This window comes from Nelumbo nucifera, chromosome 1 (genome assembly GCF_055504915.1).
Source record: "Nelumbo nucifera cultivar China Antique chromosome 1, China Antique-T2T, whole genome shotgun sequence".
Lineage (NCBI taxonomy): Eukaryota > Viridiplantae > Streptophyta > Magnoliopsida > Proteales > Nelumbonaceae > Nelumbo > Nelumbo nucifera.
Genome location: NC_142649.1, coordinates 62,328,416 through 62,341,549, shown reverse-complemented (window position 1 = coordinate 62,341,549; position 13,134 = coordinate 62,328,416). Strand labels below are relative to the sequence as shown.

The following is a 13,134-nucleotide window of genomic DNA, read 5'->3' as shown; positions in this document are numbered from 1 at the left end:
AGGTTCGAAGAGGAAGAGAAGGCTTCTATCTCCTCTCGTTCTTAGGGAAAAACAGAAAAGAAAAGAGGGTTTAAATGGAGAGTGTCATTATGGCGTAGCAAGGTCTATTGTATTTGGCTAGAACCTGGTTCGGATACCATTGTAGCACCCTGCAATAGTAACTAAAAACAAATCAAACAGTTGTGACACTTGCTTGATTCTTCTAACATGAAATCAAAGGATGTGTTTATGACCCAAGGAGGCAATCGTCCAAGTGAGGTTCTTTTTCTCTATGTATTTGTTGACAGACTAGAGGGTCATATTTATAATGCGACCTTTAGCACTCAACAATACAAAATTTTACCATTGGAATTTGGAAATCCTTACCCAAGATTTTACCAATCACCTAGACTTATTCGGTCTCTTAGATCAAGGGACAAGTGTCCCACAAATAGGATTAGTTGTTTAGATTTTTTCAACGACTTTGTCAAACATTGACCACACCAAGCAAATAAATAGCTGACATGGTCCTTATTTGTTTAACTATAAATAAGCCTAAGATAGAAGGCTATGCCACCCACCCGGTAATACCAACAAATCACAATACCAACTACCATTCTCTTGACTCTTAAAACCTTCAAGTCATATAGATCGGGAGAATTTGCATAATTTCTTTTTTATTTTATTTCCTTTCTATGGGGAAAGGGCCAGAGGGGCGGGGCGGAGCGGAGCCACGTGGGGTTCCACAGATATTAAGGATTGGAGTTCAAATCAGCCCCTACAATATTGCCCCCCACAACTCTCATAACACATCCCTGTCTGGAAATATTTCCTAATGATGACATCATCATTTTTGAGATTATCATCAGGAAATCTTTTAAATATACTGTAGGAATATGCTGTGGGATGTTGTGGGGGGTTGATTTGGTCTCTTAAGATTGAGACCAGTCAGACCACTTGCACTCATATTGTAGCATCACTCCTTCGTTCAGAGTACATAAAATTTATAATTAATAAATAATAAATCCTTTGGAAAGTGGAACAAAGTTAGCATTTGGGATTTGGATGTCTCATGTTTGTTCGGTATTTCTGTATTTACAACCATATATGAAATTACTGAAACCAGTTCGGATCAGGTAGGCACGGATATTGTAAGCATGTTAAATGAGCACGATATTGTAAGCACGTTAAATGAGTACTTAAAACTTTTTTGACATCTGTTCCTTAAAATAACTCCAGAGTCATTCCTACGTGGGTACGTAACTTCAAGTTTTTATCATTTATCTTTAGGTTTCTAGCATAGAAGGGCAACTTTTAGGGTTTAATATCAATAAAAGTAATATATTTAAAAATTTTTCAAAAATAGTTTAACTTTTTAAAAATAATATCAATAAAGGGCAAAAACATTGTTCATCTTCTTCTTCTTGCCATTTGTTCACTAGAGCCGCCGTCCACCACCACCCGCCACCGCCGCCTCCACCCACCTCCGCCTCCGGCAACGTTGTTGAAGGTGGAGGCAGAGGTGGGCGGAGGTGGTAGCATTGGACAGAGAAACCACCAGCACCGCTGCCGCCACCTCTGCCTCCGGCCACCTCCAACAATGTTGTCGGAGGCGGAGGCGGCGACGGGCAGCAATGAACGGCAGTGGTGAGTGGTGGCAGGCGGTGGCTCTGGTGAAAGAAGAAGAAGATGAACAGTATTTTTGCCCATAATTGATATTATTTTTAAAAAGTTAACCTATTTTTGAAAATCTTTTAAATATATTACTTTTATTAATATTAAACCCCAAAAGTTTTACCCCTTTATCTTTTATCTTTTACCTGTTGTTTGCTATTTAACATGGACCCATGAGTTACACCTTATGCATATCAGCATTCGTGTTCATTCGTGATTTTGTGTGCAGCCAATTCGGACTACCCAAAACCAATTTTTCGGTGATCTTGTAGATAATAGTCATCATCTGATTAGCATCGTCCTAGCACTCTTTTAGTAATGAAGTTTTAAGTTTTCTTTCCCCCACCAAAAAAATAAATAAAAAATAAAAAATCTAGGACTTGTTTTAGTTTGTAACCAAATTAGCTTAACATTTTTAGTACAACATAATCTTTTTTTTATTTTAGATAACATAATCATTTTGAGTATATAATCATAATCCATTCAATCAATCTCTAGAGGAGGAGAAGATAATCGGTGGTCGTCAGTCTCGACTCTCTTGACTCGTTCCCACGTTATATTTCTTTTATGAATTGATTGATCTGGCTTTCAACCCATTACCCATACCTCATTTGTAGTGTTTGCTCGACTTATTTTAATAAATTAATCGCTTTTTTTTTTTTGGTATGAGATTATTAATCCAATTTGACAAAAAAGTTTCATTGTTAATTTATGAGAGAGAGAACAATGGAAAAGAAAAAAGAAGTCTTTCAATCAAAGTTTCAGACAATTCAACAGCTGCCAGTTTTCTTTGTTTCTTCCTTCCACTGAAAATTCCCCTCGGGGCTTGGTGTTTGGTTGTGTGGGGTCAAGACTCTAGAAGGAAAAAATAAATAAGTGAAAATACTTTCATTTCGAAGTAATTTCGCAGAATCGTTTCTATTCAAATTAATACTTTTTTAGGTGAGAGAAAGGAAGAGATATACAAGTCAGTGTCGACCCTGCTATCACGGAAATAACCTCGAACACTCCCTCCCCATGAATTTTTTTTCCTTGTATCTTCGCTCTTGGTTTTAGTTGGAAGCACTTCGTCTTAGTTTTCGTAAGTATTGCATCAGATCCTTGAACGGTTTTTCTGCTTTCTGCTGCTCTCTGTTAATGGTAATTACTTACTTATTTTTATATATTAAACCCTCTGTTTTCTTATTTAGATTTTTTTTCTTAGTCTCGTTTTGTTTGGAATAGATTGGATTGGAGATTCTAAGTATTGGAATCTGCTTTTTTTTTGCCTTGGAATATCATTGTAGATTTGTTTAATGTTGTATTGGGCTTTAATCCTTGGTTCTGGAGCACTACACTTCAATGTGATTCAGAGAATTTGACTAGTATTTTCTCCATGTCTATGATGTTCTCTTTTTAATGGAATCTCTCTATTATTAATTGGCTTAATTGGCTTCTGTTCTATGGGCAGGGGGGGGGGGGGAATTGTTTAGAAATTGAACTTTGAATTACATAAGAGAATCATTTTCATTCTCATGTTCTTTGTTCGAGGTTTGCTATTGCAGAAAAATTCATGAATTGAGGTCAATCTATCTTCAGGTTTGGTCGTGAATGGAAGGTTTGATCAGTGCTACATACCTGAAAGGCAGAATTAAAAGGTTCCTTGGTGTTAAATGGGAGGCAAACAGTCCAGAAGGGGTGGCCACTACCCTTCCTCGTATGATTATGGGCCTCCGCCAATTCCTAATGCTTCACCTTATTATCCCTCCTATTCTAGCAACTATGTTGAGCGTGATGTAAGAAGTCGACTACAGAAAAAGTATACAAGGATTCCTGACAATTACAATTCCATTGAACAGGTACAGTGATTCTTCTACATCATCTGTTCCTATTTCGTTTAACAGCCATAAGAACTCTTTTGAATCTTGAATTCAATAAAAGCTGGAACCATGTGAATGTTGATAAACTAAAAGTTGGCCTTATTCATTTATGTAGCCCTTGTGTGTACAACCAAGTCTTTTATTTCTTCTTGCTACTATTGCAGCTCGTTTAGCAAAAAGAGTCTTAAACTTTCACTTAAAAAGATTGAAATTTATTTGATTGTGGCATCTTGTTTCTATGATGCCCTGATATGGCAAGAGCAGGTCTTGGCAATGCATCAGACAGAATTATCAATGAAAATTGAAGTCTCTGACTCTGGCACAACATGACACTCTACATATATCTGGGTATTATGGTACATGTTTGTTCCTGCTATAAATATATAATGAACAAAAGGAGAAAAGGCAAAAAGAGCACAACACATTATTTTATTCTTATTAGTCATTTTTACAAACTGAGCACATTACATGATCTATTGTTCAAACTGTTGTGTTTCGTGCATTGAAAATGGTTCTTTCTGGGAGTTTTAGCAACAAAGATTATACCATCCAATAGTTTTCCCATTTCTCTGATATTTTACATTAGATAAAAATTTTTCCCCTCTTTTTTTTTTTTTTTTTTTTTTTTTTGTTTTAGGTGACAGATGCTCTTGCCCAATCTGGTCTGGAATCTTCCAATCTCATTGTTGGAATTGATTTCACAAAGAGCAATGAATGGACAGGTGCAAGATCGTTCGACCGTAGGAGCCTGCATCACCTGGGAGACTCTCCAAACCCCTATGAACAGGCAATATCTATCATTGGAAGGACTCTTTCAGCTTTTGATGAGGACAACCTTATTCCTTGTTTTGGCTTTGGAGATGGTTAGGACTCACTGTAACAGAAATGACAGATTTATGCATCTCACCTACTATTATAGTTAACTATTATTTGATTTTATTGGATCTGAGCAACAATCATGCCCGTCTTGCAGCATCAACCCATGACCAAGAAGTTTTCAGCTTTTATCCAGACAATAGGCCCTGTAATGGCTTTGAGGAAGCACTGACACGTTATAGGGAATTAGTTCCACGGCTTCGCTTGGCAGGTTGGTGTAAATTTCTTTCAACTTTCTTTCTTGTTCATTTGATGTCAAATATTCTGATCAAGACTTCTACTCTTCTTTTCAATAGGGCCAACATCCTTTGCTCCGATAATTGAGACTGCAATTGGAATTGTGGATAATAGTGGTGGACAGTATCATGTTCTTATGATCATTGCAGATGGACAGGTCAGGCATTGTGCCATTTGTCTGCCCTATGCTATTTTTCAATTATGAATTACAAAGTAGGATTACTGGAGTTTCTCCTAGAGTCATTTTCCTAGATATTTGGAGTCACTTTTGGATAACTTGAGAAGATTTTAATTTCTGCTTTTGCAATGCTGTTGGTTTATATTTTGTTTGTCAATGAATTTTCATAATTGATGATCTTGATGATAATAAATGTGGTGCCTCAGGTTACAAGGAGCATTGATACAGAAATTGGCCAGTTGAGTCCACAGGAACATGATACAATTAATGCAATCGTCAAAGCAAGGTAATCTTATGCAACATTCATGCAGAGTTTTGTATAATCTAAGATAATCTGGGATTCCTTATGATTGCCTACTTCTCCTGTTTGTAGTGACTACCCGTTGTCAATTGTTTTGGTGGGTGTTGGTGATGGACCCTGGGACATGATGCGACAGTTTGACGACAATATTCCTGCTCGAGCATTTGACAACTTTCAGGTGATAAATCTAAACTAGGAGTCTAGGAATACTTATGACTCATTTAATTCAATTTCCATGGGCCATTACATGATTATGATTGTTCTGTGCAGTTTGTGAACTTCACAGAGCTCATGTCAAGAAATATTCCTGCCAGCAAAAAGGAAACAGAGTTTGCTGTGTCTGCCCTGATGGAAATACCTTCACAGTACAAAGCAACATTAGAGCTCCAGCTCCTGGGGTATAGTTACTGAATCCATTTTCTACTTTTGGTAGGACTGGACTTAGATTCCGATTGACAAACAAGTGATTCATTTCTTTGTCTTTGTGCAGTCGCAGGAAAGGGATCCAAGAGAGGATTCCTATACCTCCTCCAATTGTTGGTTACAATTCTGGAAATTCCAGTTCTAGGTACTCACGATCGAGCAGCTTTGAGTATGGTACTGGATATCACAACAATGCCTATACTCCAGCAGATAGTACTGGATATAACAGCACTTATACTCCTCCGGAAGAATATCCTTCACGTAATGTTGCAAGTCAACGCAACAACCAGGTGTGTAGGCTTATACAAGTGTACAAAAGGTTTTTCCATACTGCAAAATACTTCAGATAAAAGTGACTTAGAGGTTTGGATTTTCAAAGAATTTGTTTTGGCTATATAGGAATCAGCTATTGAACTGAAACTTGCATGTGAACTCATCAAAGTCCCTGACACTGTGACCTGATCTGTGATGTTTAAGACTATTGATGTTAAATTAGAAACCAAAAAGCCACCAAAGCATAAAAACAAGCAAGCACAGAGCAGACACAAGATTTAAAACGGTTCAGCAATTTGTGCCCATATAGGGGTCACATTGCTTGGTGCAATGGTAAAATATCAGGATGCAAGAATGAGAATACAGTTTTGAGTCTGAAGATGGCCATTTTTGGAGGGAAAAGAAAAGCCAAAGTGAGGTCTGTATCCAGTCTATCCGTCCCAATATCCCAGATAAACAGGGCTATAATTGGGTAATAGTCCTTGGCAATGTTTGCCGACTACACAAATGAAAATTTATCCTTGCCGAGAAACTGTCTCTTGCATACAAATTTACATGTTTCTTCAAAAACATGAAACTCATTTGTGTTTATTGAATTAGCTTTAGCTGTTTAGCTGGCTTTAGAGCTTTGGATCATATAACTAACTCTTTGTTTTAACTTCTGATTGTCACTTCTTTGCTTGACAGACTTGTCCTGTATGCTTCTGGAATGCCAAGGACCTTGCTTTTGGATGTGGCCATCAGGTAGGGCTGCTGCAGAATTTAGCACTTCGTTGCAAGATTTTGATTGCTTATCATTGGCTGCTCTTTTTTCTGCAGACATGCTATGATTGTGGAAGAGACTTGTTATCATGTCCTATTTGCCGGGCCCATATATCCACAAGGATAAAGCTTTACTAACTAATCTCCATAACAAAATTTAGCAACTTCTAGGGATGGGGTAGATTTACATCCAGAAGCAAGACTTTTTTTTTTTTGGTTCTTCTGTGTTCTGTAAATAGTAGTGTTCCTGTAAGGTGCCTGATCATCGTGATAGGTAAAAGAAGTACAACAATTTGTGTGACCTATACCCGGAATCAGTAAATTCTCTTGTAAAAATGTTTTCAAAGTAAGACAGGGTTCGTCCCTTCTTTTTCACTGGCAAAAGTTGTCACTTTTGATCTCTGCTACATAGCAGCACATACATGCTTTTTTATTTTTAAATCCAATAAGGATGGTATGGCAGAGCTATTTTTCCCCAACACAACTTATCTGGCACCTATAGCAACCCCAGGTCACTCGTAGAAAATTCGTTAGAGCTTTTGAATATTATTAGAGCCGGACATTCAATGAGACAGCCTTGGTTGTGAAGTAAGGAATCTTATTGTTTTGGACGAATATCTAAACCGTCTTATATATAGTTACCAAAAAAATAAAAAAGAAAATCTTCTTATTATGATTTCATGGCCGTATTTTGAATTCGTGAGTTTGCGAGTGTGCACTGCGCTGACTTATGTTCATAGGTTGATCCTCTGTTGTAAGAATGGTATCGAGACAGAAAAACAGACCAAGAATTTCTCATTCTTGTGTATAGTTTACATGTACAGAGATATATATATAGAGAGAGAGAGAGGTGATGAGTCACCGAATTTGCCCACGTGGCCACATGGCAGATTACAGCTGTCGGTTGGTTTTATGCCCAACTTGGACAAGAGAAAAAAAAACGCTCTGTGGAGACAACTTTGGTGAAGAGATTTGTTGGCTGTGAGGTGCTAGAAATATGAGTGGTTGTCAATTCGCCCCATTGGATGAGATCACGGATAAAGTGACAATCAATTTCAATGTATTTGGTGCACTCATGGAAGACGGTTGGCAGCAATGTGTAATGCGGCTTTGCTGTCACAGTGAAGAGTAGGAGGTGTGGAGAGATTGACTTGTAGTTCAGTAAGAATCCTCTTTAACTACACTAACTCAAAAGAAGTAATGGCCATGGCTCTATACTCTGCTTCGGCAGAGGAGCGAGAGACAATGTGTTGCTTCTTTGATTTCCATGATAGAGGAGAATTTCCAAGTAAAGTCAAATAGCCTGTGGTGGAGCAACAAGTCAAGGGGCAACTGGCCCAGTCAGAATCACAAAATCCATGGAGCTGGAGAGGACTGGAGGTTGAGAAGAAAATGCCATAGGTCATAGTGCCTTTGATGTAGCGTACCACTCGCAAAGTTGCATCAAAATGTTCTTGTTTGGGGTTTTGCATGAATCAACTTAAATAGTTCACAACAAAACAAATGTCTGGTCGTGTTGTTGTTAAGTAGATAAGGCAACCTATCAAACGACGATATTGGACTGGATTTGAATATGCTGGACTAGAGGTGTCGGTGAAACGTCTTTGAGGTTCCATGGGTGTAGGACAAGATTTGCAATCCATCATATTTGTCTATTGGATGATGTTAAGAGCATACTTCTGTTGATTGAGAAAGATGCCAGCACTTGATCTAGATACCTCTAGTCCAAGAAAAAAATTAAGTGGGCCAAAATCTTTGATCCGAAACAGATTATCTAGGTGTTGCTTAAGAGTGAAAATGCGAGTGGTGTCATTTCCTGCAATGATGACATCATTAACATATACCAAAACAACAACAAAGGAGCATCCCGACTTAAGTGTGAAGAAAAAATGATCAGATGGCGATTGCTTGTAACCCAAGGATGACAGTGACAATGTGAATTTCTCAAACCACATTCCAGAGGTTTGCTTGAGGCCATAGAGAGACTTGTTCAATTTACAAATATGGTTGGGAAAAGCATGCCCAAAGCCTTACGGAATGGTCATGTAGACTTCTTCATGGAGGTCTCCATGAAGGAAAGCATTGTTCACGTCTAGCTGATGGAAATCCCAACCTTTGATGGCTGCAACTACGAGTAAACATTGAATAGTGTCGATTTTAGCCACTAGAGCAAAGGTGTCATGATAATCAAGGCCTTCAATTTGAGTGTAACCTTTTGCAACAAGTCGCGCTTTGAAGCGCTCTATAGTACCATCAGCCTTGTATTTAGACCCACTTTGACCCAATGAGTTTCTTGCCAGGAGGTAGTGGTACAATGGACCAAGTGTTAGACAGTGTATGTCCTTAGCTCCAATCAGATTGATATACATTATGACATTTATTGTAAATGAATAAAGTACATATTTGATTTATGTTATAGTGGTGCGTTTCTGTGTAATACCCTTAAACTAGACACTTATGAGACTTGTGTTAGCTTAGAATGTTCACAACCGTTGGATAAGTCTGGGGAGATTTATCCTACTAAGGCACTGATACTGATGTGCCGCCAAGTGTTGGGGTGGCCTGTCTCAACTGCTAGGATGAGACCCGAGGTACATGCAATGTAGGTTTACTTGAAACCCTGAACCGGACCAGATTTCCAGTATTGCCTTGGACCTTGGTGATTAGTGGGCAAAACTAGAAAGTTACACCTGACCCCTAGACTCGATTATGATGCTACACTATGTGTCGGATTGGGCTGTCTTTGATATGCCAATCAGTGAGATCCTTAGCGGGGGTCAAAACCTAGGTATGTTGGGACAGTCCGAGAATTCATCTGAGTGGGTGATCATAGTAACAGGATCAGCCCCTTTGTCGGATAAAGGTAATGATCGGGGATGCACTTTCTCTGATGGAAACCAAGACTACCGGCAGCCGATTTCAATCGTTGAAATTTGTTTTGCAAAATATATTTATATACGGATGTACATATATATTATGGTTTCAAAATGTTTGCAAAAGGTTTTAATTATCGGGATCCATGTGAGTATAGAGTGCAGCACTGTTCCTTGCAGCCGAGGGAGAGGTCCTCTCTTGTCGGGCAGTGTTTGATCATTATGGGATGAGAGGTTAAGTGTAAGACCATCGATGGTAATACCTGATGGGCTAATCTTGCATCTACCCACAGTCCCTGGGTTTTTATAAGGTGGCTTGGCCCAGGGACCACTTAGTGTAAGTGTTGGGCCCATTAGGAGCCCATGTGATGGGCTTCAAGGGGTTCACTGTCTTTTTAGTGAATTCGGCCAGGCCTTGTAACAAAGGCTGGGCTGAACCCATGTGGCTGATGTGTAGATCAATGTTTGGGTCCCACGCCATACAAAGAAGCCCAACTGGGCAGCAATTTGGAGGGTTACTGAGCAGATAGACTTATTGGGCCTAAAACCCATTTCGAACTGGTTTAGTTGGACTAATTAAAGAGAGGAGCAGATCTGGGATTGGATTAGCGGATAGGATAGGGTCTTACCCTATCCACTCAGAGAGTCCAGATCTGAATTTGGACCTGGAAACCTCCTAATGAGATTAGGAGAGAGTTGATCTAATCTGCAGATAAGATAAGGACTTATCCTTATCTCTTAAAGAGAGTCCAGATTCAAATAAGGATTTGAATCAGGAAACTCCTAATGGGATTAGGAGCTTATCTCTTTAAGTCTATAAAAGGAGCAGGGGGCGAACCATTCAGCCCATCCCAAATTCCAAAGATCAGATCTCAGATCGCACAGAGAGAAGACAACAACAGTGTGACCGCGCCATCTTCTCCCTGCGTTCTCCTCCAGTTGCCGCCATAGCCAGTTTGATCTCCATTGTTATAGGAGCAATCAAGAAGCATTCTTGATATCAGTTTTTGGTGAAAAACTGATTGGGATTTTTGCTCACCTACCCTCCAGCGAATTCTTGGTGAAGGATTTGGTTCTTTGGAAGAACACTGTTGATTCTACTCCATCCTGCACTGTGTCATCTTCAGTGGAAGCAGTCTTTGGATCATTCCTTGGGCGTAAATACCTCTATTGGAAGATATTATTTCTTCGTATCAGGTATATCCCTCTCCTACTGTTTTGGTTCAGATCTGGTTTGGTTCTTGGTCAAGATTGATCGTTGAAAAATACAGTTTTTCTAAAACAGGGAATGTGATTCCCAGATGGGAGAGAGAAAAATTTTTGAAATTTCGCCCTACCTTCCTGCAAGGTTCGGCCATCCATATGATGGATCTCTCATCCCTTCAGCTTGACACCATCGTGGGTCTTTGGCTGGTTGGTTGTAGGTCTTGGGTTCATCTTGAAGGGAAGCAAGATGGGATTGGGCTAGTGAAGGAGGAAGTTGATAAATGTAGTCATGGAATTGAATAAGGATAGTGGTATTGCGGCGTGGGCGGGTGATGGGTGATGATGGAGAGTCCACTGGATGATTGGTAGTGGGTTCAAGTGTGTCAACGTGGTTATGTGGAAGTGGTGTTGGTGGTGTAGGATTGATGGCTTGAGTGGGTTCGGTCATAAGAGATTGGCCTGTGAGGGTTTGGTGTTGGGTAGTGTCAATGGTGGTTGGTGGGCTAGAGTAATCAAAATCGTCTAAAGGTGGTAAAGGAATGACAGATGTGTTGGGTTGGGTAAGTAATGGCCCATTCTTGAATGGGAAATGATTCTCATAAAAAATGACGTCTCTTGTGGTGAAGATTTTATGAGTTTTTAGGTTGTAAACTTTGTAGCCACGTTGACCATGTGGGTAGCCCACAAAGACACAAGGATGGGCTCAAGGGACAAATTTGTCATGTGGACATGATTGTAATTGGGCATAACAAAGGCAAACAAAAACCTACAGGTGATGGTAGGATGGGGATTTGTGAAACAAGGCTTCATATGGAGAGACATTAGATAGTAATGGGGTGGGTAGTAGGTTTATGATATAGACTGCAGTGAGTGGACATTCTCCCCAAAAGGCAATTGGAAGGGAGGCTTCAAACATCAATGCCCATGCCACCTCCAATAGATGACGGTGTTTTCTTTCTATCACCCCATTTTGTTGGGGTGTGTCCATACATGAGGTTTGATGCAGTATCCTTTGTGAAGTAAGATAATGTTGAACCGGCCTAGACAAGAATTCAGAGCCATTATCACTACGAATTTGTTTAAAAAAAGTATTAAACTATCTAGTGACCATTGCACAAAAAGAAATCAAGTACTGACCAGCCTCTGACTTGCGCTTTAATAGGTATACCTAAGTACATCTTGTGTTATCATCTACCAAGGTAAGAAAATATCTAGCACCACAATGAGAGGGGGTTTTGTAGCTCTCCATATATCACAATGTACCAAAGAAAAAGGTTCTTTACTACGAGTGTTGTTGATCGAAAATGGAAAACGAGCTTGTTTGGTCCGATGGCATGCATCACAACATATCTTCAAATTAGAAATGGAGATCCCATGAATGAGAGCTAAACGAGATCGAGAGGGTACCCCAAACGCATATGCCAAATTGAAGAACTGACAGTGGTGGACTAATGAACACTAATCGAATGACCAATGCTGGTGGAGTGGTGGAATCTGAAATGGTATAACCCATTGCGGAGCTCACCCGTCCCAATCACAATCTTGGAGAGTGGGTCCTGAAGGATGCAATAATGTGGGAAGAAAATGGCAATGCAATTTAGCTGTTGTGTAATCTTGCTTACAGACCAAAGATTGCAATGAAATGTGGAAACATGCATAACATCTTGAAGGATATGTGACCCAATGGTGATGGATCCACGCAAATTTGTGCGGGTCAATGATCCATCTGGAAGACGGATGCTTGTGGGTGTGACATTAACAAAGGTATCAAACAGGCATCATTTGATACCATGTGGTCTAAAGCACCACTGTTAATAATCCAATCAATGACAAGAACAGTATCCTTACCAACTGAGACTGAGGCTGCAAAGTCAATTGATTCTCTATTCAAGAGAGATCAATTGAGTGTATTGGTTCATAGTTAGGCCAACCACCGGTGAGTTCTGATTCATTGATGTATTTGGTTGGTTTGTATTATCTGTAGCTGTAAGAGCAGCAGATCGGGTGGCTTTACCAGAGTCATCAATTGGCGTTTTTTCATTTCGGTGCCGATTCCAATTTGGAGGATATCCAAAGAGAGCATAACATCGATCCTTGGTGTGGCCATTCTTTTTGCAATGGTCACACCGGAGTTTTGGTCGTGACACCCCGGTACCTTTATCCCTTGTTGTGAGTGTTGTAGCTTCAGGTTGCAAAGAACAGGGAACCATCATTTGTTGGTGACGCTCCTCTTGTATTATGAGGGCATAGGCCTTGTTTAAGGTAGGCAAAGGCCCAAATCCAAGAATGTTTGATCGAACCGTATTAAACGATCCGTTGAGACCCATAAAAAATTGATGGATTCTGTCTCTGTCACGCTCCATTGGAAAAATCTTGGCAGCTCCACAAGTACATTCAGGGTACACCGTGAGAGAATTTAGTTCATCCCAAAGTGTCTTAAGTTTTGTAAAATATGCACTGACAGTGAGATCGTCTTGACACAACAGTGCCAAG

The 13,134-nt window shown here is 39.7% G+C and overlaps 1 protein-coding gene across 3 annotated transcripts; it reads left to right on the top strand.

Moving 5' to 3' along the window:
- The first annotated feature begins 2,148 nt into the window (after positions 1-2,148).
- On the top strand, positions 2,149-6,937 carry LOC104594319 (E3 ubiquitin-protein ligase RGLG2-like). 3 transcript variants are annotated; one of them, XM_010254560.3, is made up of 11 exons: positions 2,149-2,793; positions 3,232-3,491; positions 4,150-4,375; positions 4,486-4,599; positions 4,685-4,782; positions 5,010-5,089; positions 5,177-5,282; positions 5,375-5,502; positions 5,595-5,817; positions 6,488-6,544; positions 6,620-6,937. In XM_010254560.3, exons 2-11 carry the CDS (start codon positions 3,306-3,308, stop codon positions 6,698-6,700), a joined length of 1,299 nt encoding a protein of 432 aa, XP_010252862.1. In that variant the 5' UTR covers positions 2,149-2,793; positions 3,232-3,305; the 3' UTR covers positions 6,701-6,937. The 3 variants fall into 3 exon arrangements, with proteins under 3 accessions (XP_010252862.1, XP_010252864.1, XP_010252863.1); XM_010254562.3 differs by having other exon boundaries at positions 2,367-2,734; XM_010254561.3 differs by having other exon boundaries at positions 2,612-2,793; positions 3,198-3,491.
- Positions 6,938-13,134: the final 6,197 nt, after the last annotated feature.

Excerpts from the sequence above, each read along its gene's own strand:
- LOC104594319 (XM_010254560.3), top strand. The coding sequence starts at position 3,306 with ATGGGAGGCAAACAGTCCAGAAGGGGTGGCCACTACCCTTCCTCGTAT. Across the intron at positions 4,600-4,684 it reads TCCACGGCTTCGCTTGGCAG|GGCCAACATCCTTTGCTCCG; the intron begins GTTGGTGTAAAT and ends TCTTTTCAATAG. Across the intron at positions 4,783-5,009 it reads TGATCATTGCAGATGGACAG|GTTACAAGGAGCATTGATAC; the intron begins GTCAGGCATTGT and ends GTGGTGCCTCAG.